The sequence below is a fragment of the Gossypium raimondii genome, chromosome 5 (assembly GCF_025698545.1).
Source record: "Gossypium raimondii isolate GPD5lz chromosome 5, ASM2569854v1, whole genome shotgun sequence".
NCBI lineage: Eukaryota > Viridiplantae > Streptophyta > Magnoliopsida > Malvales > Malvaceae > Gossypium > Gossypium raimondii.
Genome location: NC_068569.1, coordinates 14957589 through 14977122, shown reverse-complemented (window position 1 = coordinate 14977122; position 19534 = coordinate 14957589). Strand labels below are relative to the sequence as shown.

Below are 19534 nucleotides of genomic sequence, written 5' to 3'. Positions count from 1 at the left end.
CAATAGAAGCAGCATAAATTCTTATTCGGTTTGTAAAAATATGGGGTGTATGTATGTGATTAGTGGAGAATTCTATGCTAAGAATATTAAGCGAGTGTTTTAGGGAATAAAGATACCAACTTTTAGAGCGACAAAACCTATTTGGGTATTTAGGTTTGGCCTTTCCATTTTTAATTTTAGGAGCTCTCCTTCATTCGTGCATGGTTAAATGATTGACAGAAATGGAGAATCCATCCAAATTTAATATACCCTTAAATATATCGATGTTGGAAGGTACATGATAAACGATTACCGCTTGTAGTGCTTTGAAGGAGACAATGAGCTCCCACATTCCACTTCCCTTGAATAATTATTAGTATTTTACAAAAGCTGTACCGCCGATGGCTTCCACATTCTTTTTCTTGTTCTAGATCTCAAAGTTTGTAATTCTGTAACTTTGTCTTCCAGATGCAAATGAAATCTTTGTTAGCATATAATCTCAGATTTGACCCAAAAAAAGGTAGGAAAAGAGTTGAGGTTCCCTAAGGCTTTGTTGGCATTGGTTCACTAGGCATAACAAAGCTTTTTTATCTTTTTTCTTTTTTTTTTTCTTATGAATGCCCCCAAAGTGATCTACTTAGTAGCTTACGTGCCCAACCCGTCTGGCTCGATATGTAGCCAATATGGAAAGAAAATCTTGCATACTATTCGACAGCTTTGAAGCATCTTTGCCTACTTTTACTTGTTTTAGCAGTTGGGGGTTGAGCACGATCGCCCAATTAATAGATGATATTTATAAACACGGCAGTCATTTCTCAGCAGCGTTCAAGGATAAGAGTGCAGCAGTATTGGACAAAGGTCACATCTGCAGCCAGTCTTGTTTTTGTTCATCTTTTGAACTATAGTAGGCCTAGATCGCTAAGCCTGCCGACTGCGCCCTAGTGAGTTGCTTAAATGGGCAGCAAGGCCCAAAGGAAATAAGTTGATATATTAGGTTGTATTTTCAAAAAGTTAGAAAAGAGTATTCAAGGAGATATTTTGCAAGAAAATGAGTTATTGACATTAACATGTTTAAAAGCAGAGCCAAGAAACATCGATTAACAGTAAACTACATAATTAAAAACATAGTGAGCAATGCTATGGTTGCTAGCAACATAAAACATCTGGACTAATCTCCTTTACAAACTTCATGAAAAAACCAAATTATGGCATACTTAAGTTCTCCACTGCAACTCAATTTGAACCCGACCGTTCCTGGAGTCGATGAGTTGATACTTCTCATTGACTCTTCTGTTATGAACAACATCAACTAGGTTTATAGAAACATGACCCAAAGATTCCTGGTAAAACATGCGAAGTAATGTTATTTCATTACAAAAAAGGAAAAAAAGAGAGGAAGCAACAGAAGCTTGTTATGCATCATGATCTGGTGAATTATCAATATGATAAAAAATGAAAGTCCAAACGTCGTCACAATAATTAGTGTTAATAATGAGATAAGAAAAAAAACATTGACAAAAGAAGAAAACAATCCGCATCATACAAAGATAACGGAACCATTTGAACACTGGTTGGAATAAATGCAATCGGAAGCAAACCTTGGAATGCAGTAGCCCTATCCTGGAAGAGGTACTGTAAACTTCTACGTGAAGTCTATCATTTGTGGGTGGTTCTTCTAACCTAAACTGAAATTCCTCATCCCATCTTGGATCTCTGTTTTTCTTTATACGCTGCATGACAAATAACAAGGAACACGAAGCTCATGCAGGCAAAAATATAAAAGAGGCAACATTGCTGATTCACAACCAATAATGCATCCTGGACTTGGAAACTGCCGAATCTTTTATTTTTAAACATCACTGTTAAAAGACTAAGATGCATTGGAAGTTTGGCACCAGAATTCCGCACTATTTGTTTTCCTCAGTCAACATGCTTGAACAAAATATTTACAGCAGAGATTTTATGGCACATACCTTCGTTTTTCTCTCCGCCCCTTTGAATAACAAACGCACATGTGGGTTTGTGTGGTACTTCCCTTCGAGATCTTGAGCTTCATGCACAATAATTACAAGCAAACCTCCACCTGCAGGTGTTCCTTCTGGAGCTTTTTCCATCTTACCTGAATCGTCAATGTCATCTAACATCTCATCCTCCTTGAAAGGTTTGTACACGAGTTCGATGACAAGCTGCCCACGTGGCTTGTCATTTTGCGGATCATTTGGGTTCAGAGTTTTCAGCAGAACAAGAGTCAAAACTTTTGGCTCATCAGGTGTAAGGTCTTTCAATGGAACTACATTTAGGCCCATCTCTTCATGAGTGCCAACCTGAATCAGTTAATACATACAGCTTGAGAAATACTGAAATTACATTGTGGAACATACATAGGCATGCATACATGAGTATCAGGTTAGCTTGGAATGCTTTAGATGCTATCAAATTAAGTGAAGTCTTCCAACAGGGACAGAAAGAACAGTGATGCGTACTATCATTGCACATCACGACACCAAATAGAAAGGTTATACTGGTCGCATTAGAGCAACCTTGGAACCTACAATTAATCTAGAAAACATATAAAAAGGATCATACCTGGTCCCAGTCATAGACCCTTAACTCCAAAACTTGAGTTGCTGGATCTTTAATAACGAAACTAAATTCCTCATTCCATTCAGGGTTCAAGTTGCTGCGTTTCACCGTAGTTTTCTTGAACGCTACTTTTTCCTCCCTTAAATTTAGTTTCACATAAGGATCTGATTTGCCAAGGAGATCTTTCCTCTGAAGCTTCACTGCCTTCACAACTGTCACATCAAGAATTCCTAAAGGTCTCTTCAAAGCTCTGCCAATTTAACGAAATGTTAGCAAGAGATAGAATCTCATCTGTAACTTGAAAGCCTGGAATAAACACACTTACTGTTCAGGATCCATTATTTGCACTTCCAGGGCTTGAGGCCACAGGTACATATTTGCAACCTGATCCTTTATGAGCTCCTGGATATGTATAAAATAATATTTGGGTTGTATTGAGATTGCAAACAGGATTCCTGGAAAATAAAGGGGGCCGATGGCATTCTATGGCTGGCATATAGATTCCATATATGAATGCAGTTTCCACTTCCCTTCCCATTGGAAAAGTGAATGGGGGACAGAGAAATGGGCATAATATTTGGCGTACATAACCAAGGTGGAGGCCGGAGCAGTTAACCATCATCCATAAGGTAAATAACAGTGTTCTCTAACGCAACACTTGATCTATTACAAGAAGATAAGAAAAATGAAGTATTACCTGGACAAACCTGTATAACCCTGGAATGGCCATAAGATCCACCCCTAGTAACTTCAGCCCAAAGTCAACATGTGGCTACAAAATAAAAATAGAAGATTAAGATAAAAAGGAAGGGAAGGGAAAGAAAGAGGCAAGAAGATCTTTGTTCAGCCACTAAAGGTCTACAACTGTCTGGGTGATGCTTTCTCCTAAACCTTTTATGCCGAACTGAATCATGATAAAGCTTTGGACAGACAGAAAATAAAGACATGCAATAAAGTTAATAACATCAATTCGTAGTAAATGGAGATGATGATAAATTAAAAAAACCTCTCCTAACAAGAACGATGCTTAGAGATGTCATCAGCATCAAATACATAACATTTTCCAAATGAAGCAATAATGCAGGACAAACTTAATTACTGAATAAATAACCATGTATGGCTTTGTGAAATACAGCATACCTTGTTCATTAGGGAGACAAATATACTGGCAAAACAAGGAAAGATACCAACCAAAGGCTTCAGAGTGATTCGAGGAATACCGAATACTTGCAAATCAAGAACCTGAAACATTTAGAAAATCAGTACTCCCCACTGGAACCATAAATAGATTCTCTCTTTCTCCTGCTTAACCATTTTGTTTCACATGCTTGCACTAATATCTGTTCATGAGAGGGGAACAGACAGATATACATATTGTATGCACGGCTAGACATTTCTTTCACGTCTCATCATGCATATTTCTTCTCTTAATCCACCATTACACTAGCAAATACCTGAATAGTGGCTTTTAATCCGTAAGCTGTAACTGCGATAATGATGTTAGGATTCCCTGCCCACTTAATTGATGGTTCCATGATCAGTTCCTTGTCATCAGTGGTATAGACTTTCATTCCTGGGATATGATTAAATCAACAATGAGTATCACGCTATAATATTGTGCGATAAGTACAAGGGAAAAGAAGAGAATGGAATGCATTTTGTGCATAGAACCCAACAACATCATAACCACCATATGCATAATTTTTTATTCTAAATGACAATGTGCTTTCAATACTTTTCTTGAATTATTATACTACAAATGGCCATTGTTCTGACTCATTTCCCTTACAAATCCTCAGTATTTATAACTTCTCTTCCAATCTGAAAACTAGTTGTTCATCACAAATGAAATGCAAGGGTTATTCATATAACATATATATAGATAACTCAGAACCTCACTGTCAACTTTTGTCAGTCTAAAGCATGATCAAGACACATAGCATGCTTCAATTTTTTCAACATAAGATTCTAATGTTCCCATCATGACTATCATAATACTCTGATGTCTGGGATAAATATCTCTCCTTTGAGTGCACAAAAGAAGTCCAATCAAGTGATCATATAAGGAAACATATTTGATGTGCCATATGAGTTGAGCTTTATGAGTGTGAATATACAGGAATATCTGTTAGGGGAAGAGGAGTCAACCTTGAAAAGTAGGTGGTATGGTACCGAGAGTGAAAGTTTCAAATTCAACTGATTGAATTTTGTATTGTGGAGTTTGCTCATCAATAATTGGCTTTGCTATATTCTTGGCAGTTGTACAAATTGCCTAGAAAACTTGAAGTGTCAAAACTCAGCAAGGAATTCAGAAAGGTAAAGCCAAACAAATGAAACAGATCAAAGATCATTAGAGTTACACATACCCTGTCCAGGTAAGGCCACATATTCTCAATAAATCTGTTAAGCCAGTCAACCTTCAGAGAAACACAGTTATAACCTTGTTGCATAAGTTAATTCAGTTAAGACATAACATTGCAGAAATCCCAAAGGAAATAAGAACCTATAGCAAGAATAACATACACGATCGAAATCTGGATTTTTGACCCACAAGGGGATCTCTGGAATCAACCGCTGCAAAGTTTCCAAGTCCTCGACCAAAGGACAAACTTTTACATCCTAAAAACAGACATGTTTAACAACCAAAAGAAACAATGCAACCATCTTGTCAATGTTCAAATGGTTGAATCATCATATTGGAGACAATTTACGATGTTGTTTAGCTTCCACACCAAAATGCTCAGTGGGATATCATATCACTATTTAGAAAAGCCTAAAAAAACTGAAAATTTTCCTAGAAAAACCTAAAGCCTACGCTCCTGTGATCATTACACAATAGTGTTTTTCAACTTAAAATGGTGAATATGCAACTTTCAAGGTCATAATGACACTAAAAAGTAGTGATATTTGCACACTGAAACTGGAGATAGAATCCAGAAACTAAAATAGGCTGAAGAAACAAACAGGATCTCATATATTTATCAGACCATAATGAAAAACTGTTGATCACCTAGAATGAAGTTTTTATCTTATATTCACTTTTCAACTAAAAAATGGGTAAATTTTACAGCCGCTTATGGAAGTACAAGAACAGCCACCCATGAAATAGCGCTTCACTCAAACAAAAAAATGATGAAAATCATAATGCATAAGAACCAAAAAAAGTTATCAACATCCACACGAAAATAATAGAAGCAAAACATAATGAGAATTCAAATGAAACAGAACCAGACCTCAACATCAGTGGGCAGTGCGTTTATAAACGCGTAATAGCCAACGACGAGCCCAATTGAAGTTCCAATTCCGAAGGCAAAAAGACTAAATATAGAGTTCAGAAAACCACACAAAATACCGAATATAGTGCTCAGAAAACCCATTTTTCTTCCTTTTTTCTAAAAGATGGCTAAAATAGTTAAAACATATAGGCTTGAAGTTTTTGCTCTGTTCAAATATAATAACAGAAAAAAAAAACCCAGAAATGGAATCTAAGTAACAAACATTCTTGATCGAGGAAAGAATCAGATAAAAACGAAAAGGAAAGAAGTATTGCAAAGAGATATTATGGTTTAAATCTCATGAAGAATGCATTAAAGGTTCTTGTGGCCAATCTTTTTACGTTCAAAGAAGCCGCTTAGTGTTTTTGGACCTATACAACGGCTTTCGCTATGAAATATTCTTCAACCGCGTGATATTTGGCCTTTCGCCGTCTTGTCGGTTGGTTGGTTATGATTTATGAATTTCCCTTCCGTTTTTTTCCCTAAGCTTTACAACATTCCGAAAATTTCTGAAATGTCATTTTCTTAAAAAAAGTCTGGAGTTCAATCTCACAGTATACAACTGTCATTCATGGATTTTTATAATTTTTTCCATTATATTTACATCGGTGAATGCAGTGTATTTTTAACGATAAATTATATATATATATATATATATATGAAAATACCACACTTATTTAACAAATATATTTATAAAATAAACGCCTTAGTTGAAATGGTAATATAAATATTTTAAAACTATAATGTCATAATGTGTATTTTCTATAAAAGATAAAAATATTCTCAAAGTAATATAATTTATTTTGTAAAATAGGGTTATTTTAATTATTAATCAAATGAATTGGTGTTCGATTAACTCGTAACACCAACTCAATTAGATTTATATAACTACATTTTCTCACATCTACATAGGTGAAAGAAAATCGATATATCAATAATTGAGTTCCAAGTAAAATTGTAAAGCGTTTATGAATAAATTCTCCTTAGGATTTCAATTATTAAACATTGTAATTTTAATTGTTTTACTAAAATTTCATATAAAATAGTAAAAGACTAAAACATCATTGTATTAATATTTAATGCTTGTAAAAGTTTTTAAATAATTTTTATCAAGTCAATGTGAAGTTAATTCATAACACCAATTTAATTAAATACAAGTTTTATACATATAGTCAATGTTTTTAGAACTAGATCGATAGTCAAATTGGTCAAGTCACGGATTCAATCAATTCAATTGAAAAATCATTAAAAATTATAAAATAGGTAAAAATATAATAAAATAAACTGGTTTTTAGTAAATTCAAATAGTATGTACCAATTATTGATCTAATCAGTGTAAAGTCATTTTCCAAATTGATACCCCAATCGATTTCCGATCCAATCTATCCGAAATATCGTTGGATATAACCAGGGGTGAAGCCAAAAAAAATTTTTAGGGGGTGACGTAAAAATACAATTTCACCATTTTAATAGCCTCTATCTTTATAATTTTTAAAATTTAAATAAAATTTTTATCATTTTTAGGAGGGGCCAAAGTACAATTTTACCTTTACTAATTTAAAATTTTAAAAATTTAAAATGGTTTAAATGAAAAAATTTTCATTTTAGGGGGGCCAGGGCTCCTGCCAGACCCTTGATTTCACCCATTGATATAACCAGAAAATATAATGAAAAGTATGATATATGGAAAGAAATAAAATTTTTATTGATGTGATTGCGAATTTATTTTGTTTGTATATTTTTTTATCAAAATATATTTTAATGTGAATTTTTAAGAAAGCAATGATGCACTATAAAGGAAAACAAAGGTAATCAACAGCTACATAGGAGAAGTCATTCTATAATATTCTAATCTGTACAGAGTCTATTATTTACCCCTCCTAATCTATTTATACTTTTCCCCAATAATCTAACTTTCACTATAGCTTTTATATTCTGTGTTTTGCAACCCTTGGAAAATCCTTCTATTTCTTTCTTTCCAAATCATATAAATCTGTGAATTACAAGCAAGCTTCAAAATGAGAGTAAGAAGAGACTTTCCTTTCAACCTAGCAACAGTCCAATGCAGCTCTTGATGCCATCTTATTATTCTTCTATGCAACTAACACAACTTCAAAATTTCTTCCCATATCTTGAAAAATCATAATCAAAGAAGAGGTGCTCTCTGCTTTCTTGCACCCTTCCACAAAGAGAGCAATTCTCATCAATATTCGTACCATAAGAAAATAATTTCTCCTTTGTTGGCAAACTGTCCAATATAGCCATCCAAGAAATAATAAAGTGTATTGATAGATGATAACTGTGTTACGTATTGTCTTGGTGCAAAACCCAATTTTCCATTACTCCATCTGGCGAAATTGTGACAATATTGTCTTATTAGTTGGTTTTACATGCGGGGTTCAGATGACTTTTTTAAAAAAAGTTGATTTTACATCAAAAACAACAAAAGTTTCACACAAACATATAAACATCCAAATGAAAAACTTCGGCAATAAACTAAAAAATAAGAGAAAAAACGAATAAATTCAATTGCTCTGCTAAAACAATCTAAAGAGCTTAATGCCAAGTTAAGCTAATTGAGTTTACGTGGAGTTTGACTCTTTTCATTATTTTTTATGTCCAATTATTATCTAATACAATTTTAAGAATGGTGATTAATGTATGGATGACAAAATATTGGATAGTATCCAATCCCTTTACATATATTGTAAGGATAGACATAAGTTTAGATAAATTCATTTTGAATTTATTTTAAAATGTGTTTGATAAGATAATATTAGATTAAATTGAAAACATTAACATGTTTGGATGATATAAATTCCGCCAAAATTCCCGAATATCTACCAAAGATAGGATAAGATTAGTTTCTCGAACAATTCTCCGTATTATCCATTACAAGATGGAATTTGGATAGCTTAGGCCTTGGTGTAGTAACTGTTATGCTCTTGGAACATCGGGACACTGTGAGCTGGTAAGAAAACAAAGGGCGCATGGTGAGAGGATCGTCGTGGACGTGCGCTGGGAACAGTAGCTGTTGCTATCACCTGCGTGCACCGAGCGTAGTGCACTGTATAGCCAATGCCTAAGCTTGCTTGGATAATCGATACTGAGAGGTGTTAGAGATCATCATTCCCTTCTTCTCTGCACTGACAGACAGGCAAATAAAGAAGACGCATTGACTCGTCCCTTACTGCAAGTCAACTCCCTAAGCACCCCGGAAAACAGAGAGATATAAACAACTTTCAGTTCTTCTTCAAATTTCAATAACTTGTTCGGGTAAAGATGTCACAAAATTCAACTTGAATGCCCAAATGCAATAAGAAACAAAGAAGATGCAGCTTCCGCTCTTTGAAGCGAAGAAATTGTGGTTGCGTTGGGCTCAAGGTCCGTGATAGTAATGGTTTTAACGAGCTAAGTTGTAAATCTAATTCAACGGGCGGCAAACTAGGTGTTGATGAGCCCATTTAGACACATTAGGCCTTTTAAGGTCAAACTCAACAAGCCCTTTCCTCTTTTAAAGATGGATTATAATTTACTAAATAAAATATTAATATTCTATACTGAAAAATAAATATGAATAATTTTATTTAAGTGAAAAGAAGGCACAGTCTTACGGGTCGTCTGGAGGTGCGGTCGCTTAGTGTCTAAAGTTGAAAGGGATTCAAAATATTATTTTTTAATTTTTAAGGGCTCAAAATTTTTTTACTAACTTTTAATAAACATAAAATCTCATTTTATTATTTTACCTAAGGTCCCAAAATTGTCAAGAATGGACTTGGTCATTGAAAAAAAAAAAGTGATTCATTAATGAGATGCTATGTGCACTGTAGGATATATGAATTTTTTATCATTTGACCACCTTTTAGGAAAACCATCTTCGGTGTTTGTTTAGGGAGACGTCAGATGACCCCATTTTCATGCATGGGCACTAATTCACAATTGCCCTTCGTCTTAATTTAATCCAATTATATTCCAAATATTCACCTCCACGAAGTTCATTTGATCGAGAAAAGATCCGATAGGATTTTTATCGAAGAAACCCAAATAATTAAAGGCCGCCTAGAATATAAAAATGAAATAAAAGATTACACAATCAAACCCATGGCCATGGCTTTTATCAATATGGTCGGTGCGTTTAAACTGATATAAATCTCACGTCACCGCCTATATTATATACAAAGAAAAAAATCAATGAGATTAGGGGACAGTGTAATTGTAAAACACACGTCAATTTGCCCAATTTAAGTAAACTTTCATGCTAGTCCACCTATGAAAAGGAAAGGGGATATGGGCGGACCATTCAGATTTGGCAATTTTTATTTTTATTTTGTAGAATTTTATATATCACATAACCAAAGCAAATAACAAGCATCACCTAAAATTTAAATATTAAAATTTACCCAAAAACTAGTCATGACTTTGTGACAATCTCATTACTGTAAAAACAAGTTGACCAATATAACACCCAAGTTATTTGTTTGAATCAACCACAATCTAATTCTCATATTTCTACTGTTACTATTAATTATATAACTAATTTACAATTGGAGAATGACTACTACTAACAGTCCCATAGTTTGTTGATAATGTGTTAAAAGTCTTATAGTTTCACCAACCAAAATTTGATGTTAAACTTGTTGTTCCATTATTAAACGATAATAATATGGAGTTTTTAAAAGAGAGTTTAAAATATCTTAAGATAAAAAAAATTTAATGACGAATGTGTGATAGAATCTTTTTAAGTAGCCATCTTTGGTTGCATTTTATATTTTTCATTATATATTTAAACTTTAAATAAAATTATCGACTAGGTTTGTGTTTTGTTCATTGGTGGATCAAATCAATAAACTATGAAGTTTAGTATTAATATAGATAAAAAAAATCACTTATAACTTGTGAAAACAACACCAATAATAATATAGTACAGGTGTCATGATGATGATTAGGCAAAGTGCCGGAGTTAAGGGGTTCGCCTCCTAAAATAATTTTATTTTATTTAAGTCATTTATCATTTTAAAATTTTAAATTAGTAATAATAAAATTATATTTTGATTATCTCAAAAAATAATTAAAACTAAATTTAATTTTTTAAAAAAATTATAAAGATATAGACAATTAAAATAATAAAAATTTATTATTAAAATATATAATTTAATTCTCTACAAAAAATTTTTTTTTTTTGGCTCTGTCACTGGTCAGGTATACGTGAAAATCTATAATGCAAAGCTTGGAACAGAAGCATGAAAACTGAGCAATGAGGACCATAAATTTTGTATAATCATTTGTACATGGCAACTAGTGTTACTATTGTCAACCCTAGCTAGGATGGTCTTACTTTCGCTGTTAATTTTTAATGGCGTCCGAATATTCCTGATTATCGGATTATCTACTTGAATATTTTAGAATTAAACGATTGAACAAAAAAAAATATGTATTTATAAATAAATAAAATTATTCGTTTAATATTTAAAACATTTTAAATCATCCTAAATTAGTAAAGATAAATTTATATTTTTCTTCCTAAAAATAATAAAAAATAATTTAATCTTTTAAAACTATAAAATATAAACTATTAAAATGATGAAATTTTATTTTTACTATTATAAAATTACAATTTAATTTTACCCTAAAAGTATTCACTCCAAAGCAAGTTTCATGTACATAGAGGACCAGCCAAATTGAGAATTGATGTAGCTCTCTTTAGTCTTAACAATATCTTGGTTTAAAAAATTTCATACTTATTTTTGATGAATTTGGTAATTTTATTTGTCTTAAATAAATAAGAATTAAATTGAATAAAATAAAAAGACAGAGTAGCAAATCTATTATATGTTTTATACATAAAATATCAATATAAAGTATTTCCCATCATAATTTTAATGGAGTGACAATGTTGCTTCTTTATTCAACGTAATGGAACCGATTTATCAATGTTTTCATTATAGGGACCGAAAAATATCTAAATTATAGTATAGGAAGTATTATGGTACTTTTCCCTATTGCTTGCATCACATTAATTAAGGCGAAAGAAAGTCACGTGCAGAAAGAACCGGAAAATCTCATCAAATGCTTCCACGTGGAAGAATCTCAGTAGGACTTGCACTGTATTATTGTAGGACCATTTGGTGCATCATGCTCATCATGGGTTCTGCCTAGAAAAGATTTATTATAAATAAATATTTTATTAATGCGTTGTCCGCGCTCATTCCCTGTGCTTGAGGTAAAATAAAATAATACCCTCCCAAAATAAGTCTGGGTCCCACCAAGTTGGGTACGTGTATGGCTTAGATTTTATCAAGTCCCTTTCATACCGGACCAACCTCGAAGAACCCGAGAAACTCATCAACGGCTAGTATCTCCTCAACGGCTACATCAAATAATTGGATCCAACGGTCAACATCGAATCGGCGGCTGCCGCCCAAACGTTTGTCTTCCGGGTATTGTCGGTAAATTAGGAGTAAATAGTAACATTTAAGTTATAAAAATAAAATAGCCGTTGGAGACTTCGGAGGCTATATCGCTTCTATAAAAAAGAGGCACAGAGTTTTAACGTTCATGAAAAATTACTAACCAAAGATAAAGAAAGAAAAATCCAAAAACCTCCCCTTACATACAAAGGGATCTTTCAGATCCGTTTAGAATCTCTCTTCAATATTTTCTCTGGATGAAGATATATTTTGTATGTATTACTTGATCAGCTTGAAAAAAAAAACTTGTTTCCTCCTTTTCTGTTCTTGGCATTTTCTTTGTAAACATATGCTTTTAAATACTTATTCCTTGAGAAAATCTGTAAAGCTCTGTGAAATATAGACTTTTAAAGGTTTTGGTTTTAGGCTTTTGATCATATTATTTCAAAGATCATCGCCTGTTTTTCTTTGTAAAATTTTTGCTAAAAAAAATTTGTTCCTCGTTTTCCACATAGATATCTTTATTTTTTCAAGTTTCAGTGGAAACAAACAGGTTTTAAAAGAGAAAAAGAAAACCCAATATTATGGAAGCAATTTTCATATCATCTTCAGGTGAGAGATCATTTTCTCCTTACAAGCAACTCAAGAATATTCCAAAGAGAAATATCGGAGCTAACTTCGTTTCGAATCCAAACGAAAACTTAGCTCCAACATACACCATCAATGGAGGAGGAGGAGGAGGAGGCGTTTTGTTTGCTCCGCCACCGTCTCTCTCCTTTTCTTATCCTCCTTCAGGTTCTCTTCTCAATCCAATGTTCTATCAGCAGATGCAGCAGCGGCAACCCCCTCTCCTTCCATTTCCATCCCCTAATAAACCTCCACATAGCTCTCTTCCTTCTCGAACCCGAAGCCTCTCTTCCTCTCCTTCTAACAGGAAAAACCACAGACCCAGAGACCAATCCCTCACACCCAAGAGGTCGAAATCAAAACAACTCATCCCTGGGAAAATAGAGGATCATCCAAATAAAGATCATTTGAAGCCAACAGAAGCAACAAAAACACAGGCCATAAGTAATTTTCCCATCACGGCATCGGTTAACCCGTTAGGACCCGACCCGAGTGATCTCCCTAAGGTTTTAAAGCCATCGTACATAGCAACAGGTAGCGTCGCCAAAGGTTTGGAGAAGTTTTCAGGTTCCGTCTTTACACTCTCTCCACCGCCTAGCAGCTTGCCTTTGCCCAAGTTCTCGCTTAGACCGAAGCTCGGATGCAACGCTGAAGCCGCTGAGTTCGATGTGGGAGCCACTGACAATCTCCGACGGCTCCTACGTCTCCATTGAGTAAACGAAAGCTTGAGTCGGTTTTGGTTCGTGGTGCAGTTTGAACTTTGAAGGGTCCTTCGCTTAAAGGGCCTTATTAAATTTAAGGGTATGCTTTCCTCAATCGACTAGTAGTTTTCTATTTTCCGTCTTCACGTTTCTCTGCTGGGTACTATTATTATTTCATGGGAAATATTGTGATCACCTCCTGTGTTTTTTTTTTCTGAAATGAGGTGCACGAAAGGAAAAAAAGAAGAAGAAGAAGAAGGGTCGTCGTCTTAGATTTGTTGATGATTTTTCTTCTTTTATATCCATGGTTGTGTGTAATATATATGTGTTTGTAATTTAGATCCGCATATTGTGATCACCACCTTGTTTTTGAAATGGGGTGAGCATAATTATACTGGCGGATGATTGTATGGTTGATTTCTGTAGAAAATTGCCAAAATTATTGTTGTTGTTATTATTATGAAAATCAATACTCCTACTACTAGTATAAATTCTTACATACCTGTAGGCTAGTATATTTTAACGAGAATTTTGTTTTTTAAAATTAAAAAACGATTAATTAGAATTGAGGCCTGATTTACTTAAAGGATCCCAGTTGGTGACAATATCAATTAGCTGGACGGCATAAACAATGAGTAATAATTTTCAAACCATATAATTCCGGTAATAAAGGTGGAATAAATCTGTAGAAAAATTTAATAAAGGTAGAATAAATCTGTAGAATTTAATGACCTAGCAATCTAGTTTAACATGATGTTTGTTGAAGTAGGAGCTTATAAATTGGAAAGGATAATGGTAAAAATGATGGAATAGCAAGGGGGGCTGGCCAAGTCGTATCCGTTGACTGCTCAGATCCGATATTTCAGCTGGTCTGATATTGGAGTCGTTAGCACCTTTTTCTCTTGTGAACTGCTTTGGCTATGGCTTCCAAGAGAAGGGCTCCTTCTGCTTGCCACGTGGTCTGATATTGCTATGCCTAAAAGAAAGTGCTGGTGCGGAGTTCAAGCCATTTGGAGTTCAATGAAAGCGTGGTTCGTGGGCTTCAGCCCGTTTCTGCGGGTCTAACAATCGGATATGGATAATGGATAATGGCATACTTTAGGTAAAAACTATATTTTGAAGTAAAAATAAAATAAAAAATCATCATTCCGGGAGATAACTCTTTCCTTACGCAAATTTCAGTTGCCATGCAGTGGTAAACCCTATAGTCAACCAACAAAGAACTATCCAATTTGATGATCGCCATGACAACTATTCTCGGTTCCTTACTTATGGAGGTGGCTTATACTTTCTTTTCTGTTCAAGTTATTTCACAGATTCGCCCCATTTGTAGGGGATGTAGAAACAGTTAAAACATTTTTCTGTCATTGATCGTATTTTATGATAAAAAAAAAAAAAACAAGCATTTTCGTTTTTGCAGTGGGATCTAGCAACAGCAAACCTTGCCCTGCCATTGCTAAAGCCCCTGCATTAGCAAGAACTGCCAAGTAGTTATAAAACAGTAGGTTGGTGTGTTCTACAAACGGCTCTTGCATTGTACAAGAAACTTAAATAATTAAAAGTGGCCTCCTTGTTCTGATGATATCCAACTTCATTCTTTAATTAGGAAGATGCCAACTCTGGTTTCAAATAGTAAAAAAAAAAAAAAAAGCCATGTCAATTTAATTATGGTTTGACAGTTTTCCGAATTCAGGTTTGAAAAGGAGGCACTCAGCTTTCTGGAGGGCAGAATCAGAGTTCATAGTTTAGCAGGCAGTAGATGGTGTCAAATCAAATAACAATTATTGTGCTACATCGAGACGTTGAAACCATCATTGTTTTGAAGAATGGTCAGGTTGTTGAGAGCGGAAACCGCATGAATTTGATATCCAGGAAGGAGAATATGCCGCTCTTGTGGGATTTCAAATATCAGAAAACATTGCAAATTCAAGCTCTATGTGTCGTTTTGATGCTTCTTGAAGTTCTAGCCTTTGACAAACTCCAGAAGTCAATATTTTGGGCAGGATTCAAGGTCAATTACAATGAAAGAATGGTCTCAGAAAAACTTTGGTGCTAGTCCATCAATATGGGAGCTGCTAAAACTAAATGTGCCAGAATGGCCCTATGCACTGGCTTAGCTTGGCCGGTGTAATTTCGTGAGGCATGGGAGCTCCACTCTTTGCCTATGGAATCACGCATGTCTTGACTGCATTGTGCTCACTACTCACTCTCCTGATGATTCCCAAATTATGAAATTAGAGATTGAAAGGGCGGCTTTTATATTTGATGGTCTGCCTATTCTTACCATTCCAATATATCTGCTGCAACACTTCATACACCATGGGAGAACACTTTTTACATTCCTCCCATTTTAGTTCTATTCAGAATATGTTCCTTCAAGTGCAGCTACCCTTCCTAATCCTATTAAGGTTCAAAAAAACTGCTGATGCAACCATAAATGCTTTAGCTGATCGGTTGTCCACAATTCTGCAGAATGTAGCAGCTACAATGATAGCATTTGTAATTGCATTCACTCTAAGCTGCCACATGGGCCTCATTTCCCAGGCTTGGCTCCAAAAATGTAAAATTGTTGCATGTTCTCTCTAAAAATTGTGAAGTTATAAATTAACACAAAATTATATTTTGGTCCCGAAAAAAATAAATAAAGACTTTGCCCCTGCGCTCCTAGGTGCTTCCACAACCAAGTAAGGTAAAGTTTAAAAAGCAGCTTAATTGCAATTAAGCTGTTTCAATAGTATGCCTATGAACGGTACAGTAGTCAAGATGGGAGCAACAATGTCAATTATGCGTATGAAGCATTCGTCAACGGTCGTACTGTTGCAGAATCCGGTGTTGAAGACCGGATCTCATTTTTGGGTGAGTATGGGTTGATGGTAATGATATTAAAGTCACTAAAAATGGAGATCATTAAGGTTGAAAACGAGTTCAGCATTGTGCTTGACCACAATATACGAAAACATCAAGTGTGGGAAAGGAGGAAGCATCAGAAATAGTGATACTGAAAGCAGCCAAGGGCAAGGCTCATCCATTCATCCGCAAACTGCCTCAAGGAAACTACAAACCACCTTATTACTATCTGTTTTAAACTACAGACATCTCGAAATTTCCACCAACTCCATTTCTTCTTGATAATGCCACTAAGCAAAGGTTCTTGATCTAGCTTGTTTCAAGTCTATAATCTTTTTATTTTATTTTAAGAAAATTGTTTATATTTTTAAATTTAACAAAAATATCTTTTAAAATAATAATATGAATATGAGGTAAACAAGTTTGAATACAGTATGCCCTCCAGATCCATCAACACATCCACCCTGAAGTGATGATTCTCTGATATCTTAGATACCCCTAAACACCCCTAGAAAGCAAACTAGCTGGATTAAAGATTTGAATGAAAAGTATTTTAAAAAATTAAGAAAATTGAAGATGAAGTTAAGAAAAAGGCTTGTACGAAAAGAAAAGTAAGATGACAATGATCCAAACAGGGCTTTATTCAAAATTCAATAGATATAATTAATGTTACGTCATATCGTATTACTATTTCTATATTGAGATTATCAATCATTGTCGAGAACAGATTGCAAAAAGTAAAAAAGAAATGGTATTTTTTTAAAAATGGAAAAAGGATAATAATACGTGGAAGATGATGAGAGGCTTAGGTGGCGAGGTCAGCTTAGCATTCAGTTCAAACTTAAACCGCATTTGCTTCCCCTTCTCCATCTCCTCTCATTTTGCCATTTTTCCCTTTTCTTTCTCCATTTCCTCTGTCATTCACTTGCTTCAACTTTCCAATCTATCTCTTTCCTTATGATTTGATTCGTGGACATAAGCGATGAAGCCTGTAGATCTCACTCTTCGTTCCACAGCTACCACCACCACCACCACTGCGTGAACCCCCATCTGACCCCAGAACCTTTGAAGAAGGATTTCAATATTCCCTACCCTTTAATTCTCACGGCGGACGAAAATGAGCGCCTCGAGATTCATAAAGTGCGTCACCGTCGGCGATGGAGCCGTCGGAAAGACCTGCTTGCTGATTTCCTACACCAGCAACACTTTCCCTACGGTCAGCTTTCTCCCTTCTTCTCTTTCCTTTTTTTTTTCGGATCTTTGATGGATAATGATCGCATGATTCATCAGGGATTTCCTTTTTTATGATTTTTCTTTTTGGTTCTCAGATAGATAAAGAAAATAAGATTTAAAAAAAAAACTGAATAAATAATGTTTCTTTTGTCGGATAAATGAAAGAAGAATTATTAAAAATGGTTGTCTTTCATAAATGCTGCTATAATTGGGCTTAATGCCGTACATTGTAGACAGATCAGCTATAACCTGATCTCTTCATAGTTAATTGAAACCAAAGTTGGGGGCGATTGCGCTATGTCAGGGTCAGATCATCTTTTAATACCCATTTTCTTATTCATAACTGTTTGCTTTAACAATTGCTCTGTTAACAGGACTATGTCCCGACTGTTTTCGACAATTTCAGTGCAAATGTCGTCGTCGATGGCAGCACTGTCAACTTAGGTTTATGGGACACTGCTGGTAATTTGGAAATGGCTTTTGAAATTCCCTTTTTTATATATTATTAGTAAATCCTTGTTATTTTTAGATTTTGGTCTGAAATTAATTGCCTTTGGAACAACAGGTCAGGAGGATTACAATAGACTACGACCACTGAGCTATCGTGGGGCTGATGTGTTTATTCTTGCATTTTCTCTCATCAGCAAGGCCAGTTATGAAAACGTTGCCAAGAAGGTTTAACCATTGAATAATTTTGTCTCTTGAGATAATAACTTTGTTGCTGATCACGTGTTTTCTTGCTTCCCATTTCAGTGGATTCCTGAGCTAAAGCATTATGCCCCTGGTGTTCCGATAGTTCTTGTTGGAACTAAGCTTGGTATCATTGTTTCGCCCCCAGATAATTGTCTTTGTAAATTGTTATTGGGCTGATTCTACTAGTGGCCGAAAATATTTTTAAATAGAAGAGGAGTGTCCTTTTTATGCTAATGGTTTTGAAATTCTTGCCATTTCATGAATTTTTCTTATGTTTTCAACTCTTTAATGCTGCAGATCTCCGAGATGATCAACAATTCTTGACAGACCATCCTAACGCAGTGCCCATTTCTACAGCTCAGGTACATATTTATAGATACATTAATTTTTTTTTCTTTCAAGGATAATAACATGTTCCACTTAAGTTTTAAAAATATTTGTCTTGGATAACTTCTTTTTTTCCTCAAGGGAGAGGAATTAAAGAAACAGATTGCGGCTCCTGCATACATTGAGTGTAGCTCAAAAACACAGCAGGTTCAATATTTTCTACGTCGTCTTCATTATCTTTGAACTGAAAATTTATGTTGAATTCTAATGGAATCTTGTGCAACGTGCAGAATGTGAAGGCAGTGTTTGATGCAGCCATTAAGGTAGTGCTGCAGCCTCCGAATAAAAATAAGAAGAAAAAGTCAGGTGGTTGCTCAATATTATGATCAGATGAAGATTCTTCAAGTCTGAAAAAGATGGAACCAACTGCCAGCTTCTCGCTGCTCGTATCTCTATATCAATTTTCCTCTCTTATTTTTTTTCTAGTTCAAGGAAAACAGCAAGCCATCATGTTTAGCATCAAGTCTTAACCTGACTTTCTATGGACTTTCTGTGAAAGCATCAGGTGATTTTGTTTCGTGTTTTTACTTAGATGACAAGTATTCCTTGTTAACATGCTCGCTTCTTCTGCTTTTCATGTTTAAACTTCACTCATGTTTTAACCAGATGTGAGGAAGATCCTAGTAGCAATAACTGGTTTCTTGCATTCTTTCTTTTTTCTTTTTTTAATTTAAAGCATTTTTATTTAATCATATGCTCCATTGATGCTTCCAGTCATAGATTTAAGTGTCATGTGATTTTTAGTATGTACAAATACCAAATCGAGCAAATCGTATCACCATTAGCCTTGCATCTTCTAATA

At 34.6% G+C, this 19534-nt stretch overlaps 3 protein-coding genes across 5 annotated transcripts; 2 read left to right on the top strand and 1 right to left on the bottom strand.

The window, feature by feature from the left end:
* Positions 1–1013: 1013 nt before the first annotated feature.
* On the bottom strand, positions 1014–6211 carry LOC105771145 (synaptotagmin-2). Of its 3 annotated transcripts, none has more exons than XM_052630886.1 (12): positions 5796–6211; positions 5086–5181; positions 4929–4979; positions 4711–4834; positions 4017–4135; positions 3703–3804; positions 3214–3334; positions 2888–3017; positions 2566–2812; positions 1953–2303; positions 1578–1709; positions 1014–1319 (listed from the first exon to the last, which is right to left on the bottom strand). In XM_052630886.1, the coding sequence occupies exons 1-12, from the start codon at positions 5937–5939 to the stop codon at positions 1194–1196; spliced, it is 1743 nt and encodes a 580-aa protein (XP_052486846.1). In that variant the 5' UTR covers positions 5940–6211; the 3' UTR covers positions 1014–1193. The 3 variants fall into 3 exon arrangements, with proteins under 3 accessions (XP_052486846.1, XP_012448008.1, XP_012448009.1); XM_012592554.2 differs by having other exon boundaries at positions 2888–2964; positions 3260–3334; positions 5796–6208; XM_012592555.2 differs by having other exon boundaries at positions 2888–2964; positions 3260–3334; positions 4711–4842; positions 5086–5933.
* A 6171-nt stretch (positions 6212–12382) lies between these two features.
* On the top strand, positions 12383–14038 carry LOC105770212 (uncharacterized). Its single transcript, XM_012591309.2, has one exon. The coding sequence runs from the start codon at positions 12829–12831 to the stop codon at positions 13582–13584; it is 756 nt and encodes a 251-aa protein (XP_012446763.1). The 5' UTR covers positions 12383–12828; the 3' UTR covers positions 13585–14038.
* A 3202-nt stretch (positions 14039–17240) lies between these two features.
* On the top strand, positions 17241–19381 carry LOC105769244 (rac-like GTP-binding protein RAC1). The gene is made up of 7 exons (XM_012589735.2): positions 17241–17635; positions 18027–18114; positions 18218–18327; positions 18406–18469; positions 18643–18707; positions 18814–18879; positions 18963–19381. Exons 1-7 carry the CDS (start codon positions 17537–17539, stop codon positions 19056–19058), a joined length of 588 nt encoding a protein of 195 aa, XP_012445189.1. The 5' UTR covers positions 17241–17536; the 3' UTR covers positions 19059–19381.
* The last annotated feature ends 153 nt before the right edge of the window (positions 19382–19534 follow it).

Coding starts and splice junctions, on each gene's coding strand:
- LOC105771145 (XM_052630886.1), bottom strand. CDS start 5,939: ATGGGTTTTCTGAGCACTATATTCGGTATTTTGTGTGGTTTTCTGAAC. Junction 4,980..5,085: donor AAAATCCAGATTTCGATCGT/GTATGTTATTCT, acceptor GTTTCTCTGAAG/GTTGACTGGCTTAACAGATT. Junction 1,710..1,952: donor GGGCGGAGAGAAAAACGAAG/GTATGTGCCATA, acceptor TTTGTCATGCAG/CGTATAAAGAAAAACAGAGA.
- LOC105769244 (XM_012589735.2), top strand. CDS start 17,537: ATGAGCGCCTCGAGATTCATAAAGTGCGTCACCGTCGGCGATGGAGCC. Junction 17,636..18,026: donor CCAGCAACACTTTCCCTACG/GTCAGCTTTCTC, acceptor CTCTGTTAACAG/GACTATGTCCCGACTGTTTT. Junction 18,328..18,405: donor ATGAAAACGTTGCCAAGAAG/GTTTAACCATTG, acceptor TTCCCATTTCAG/TGGATTCCTGAGCTAAAGCA.
- LOC105770212 (XM_012591309.2), top strand. CDS start 12,829: ATGGAAGCAATTTTCATATCATCTTCAGGTGAGAGATCATTTTCTCCT.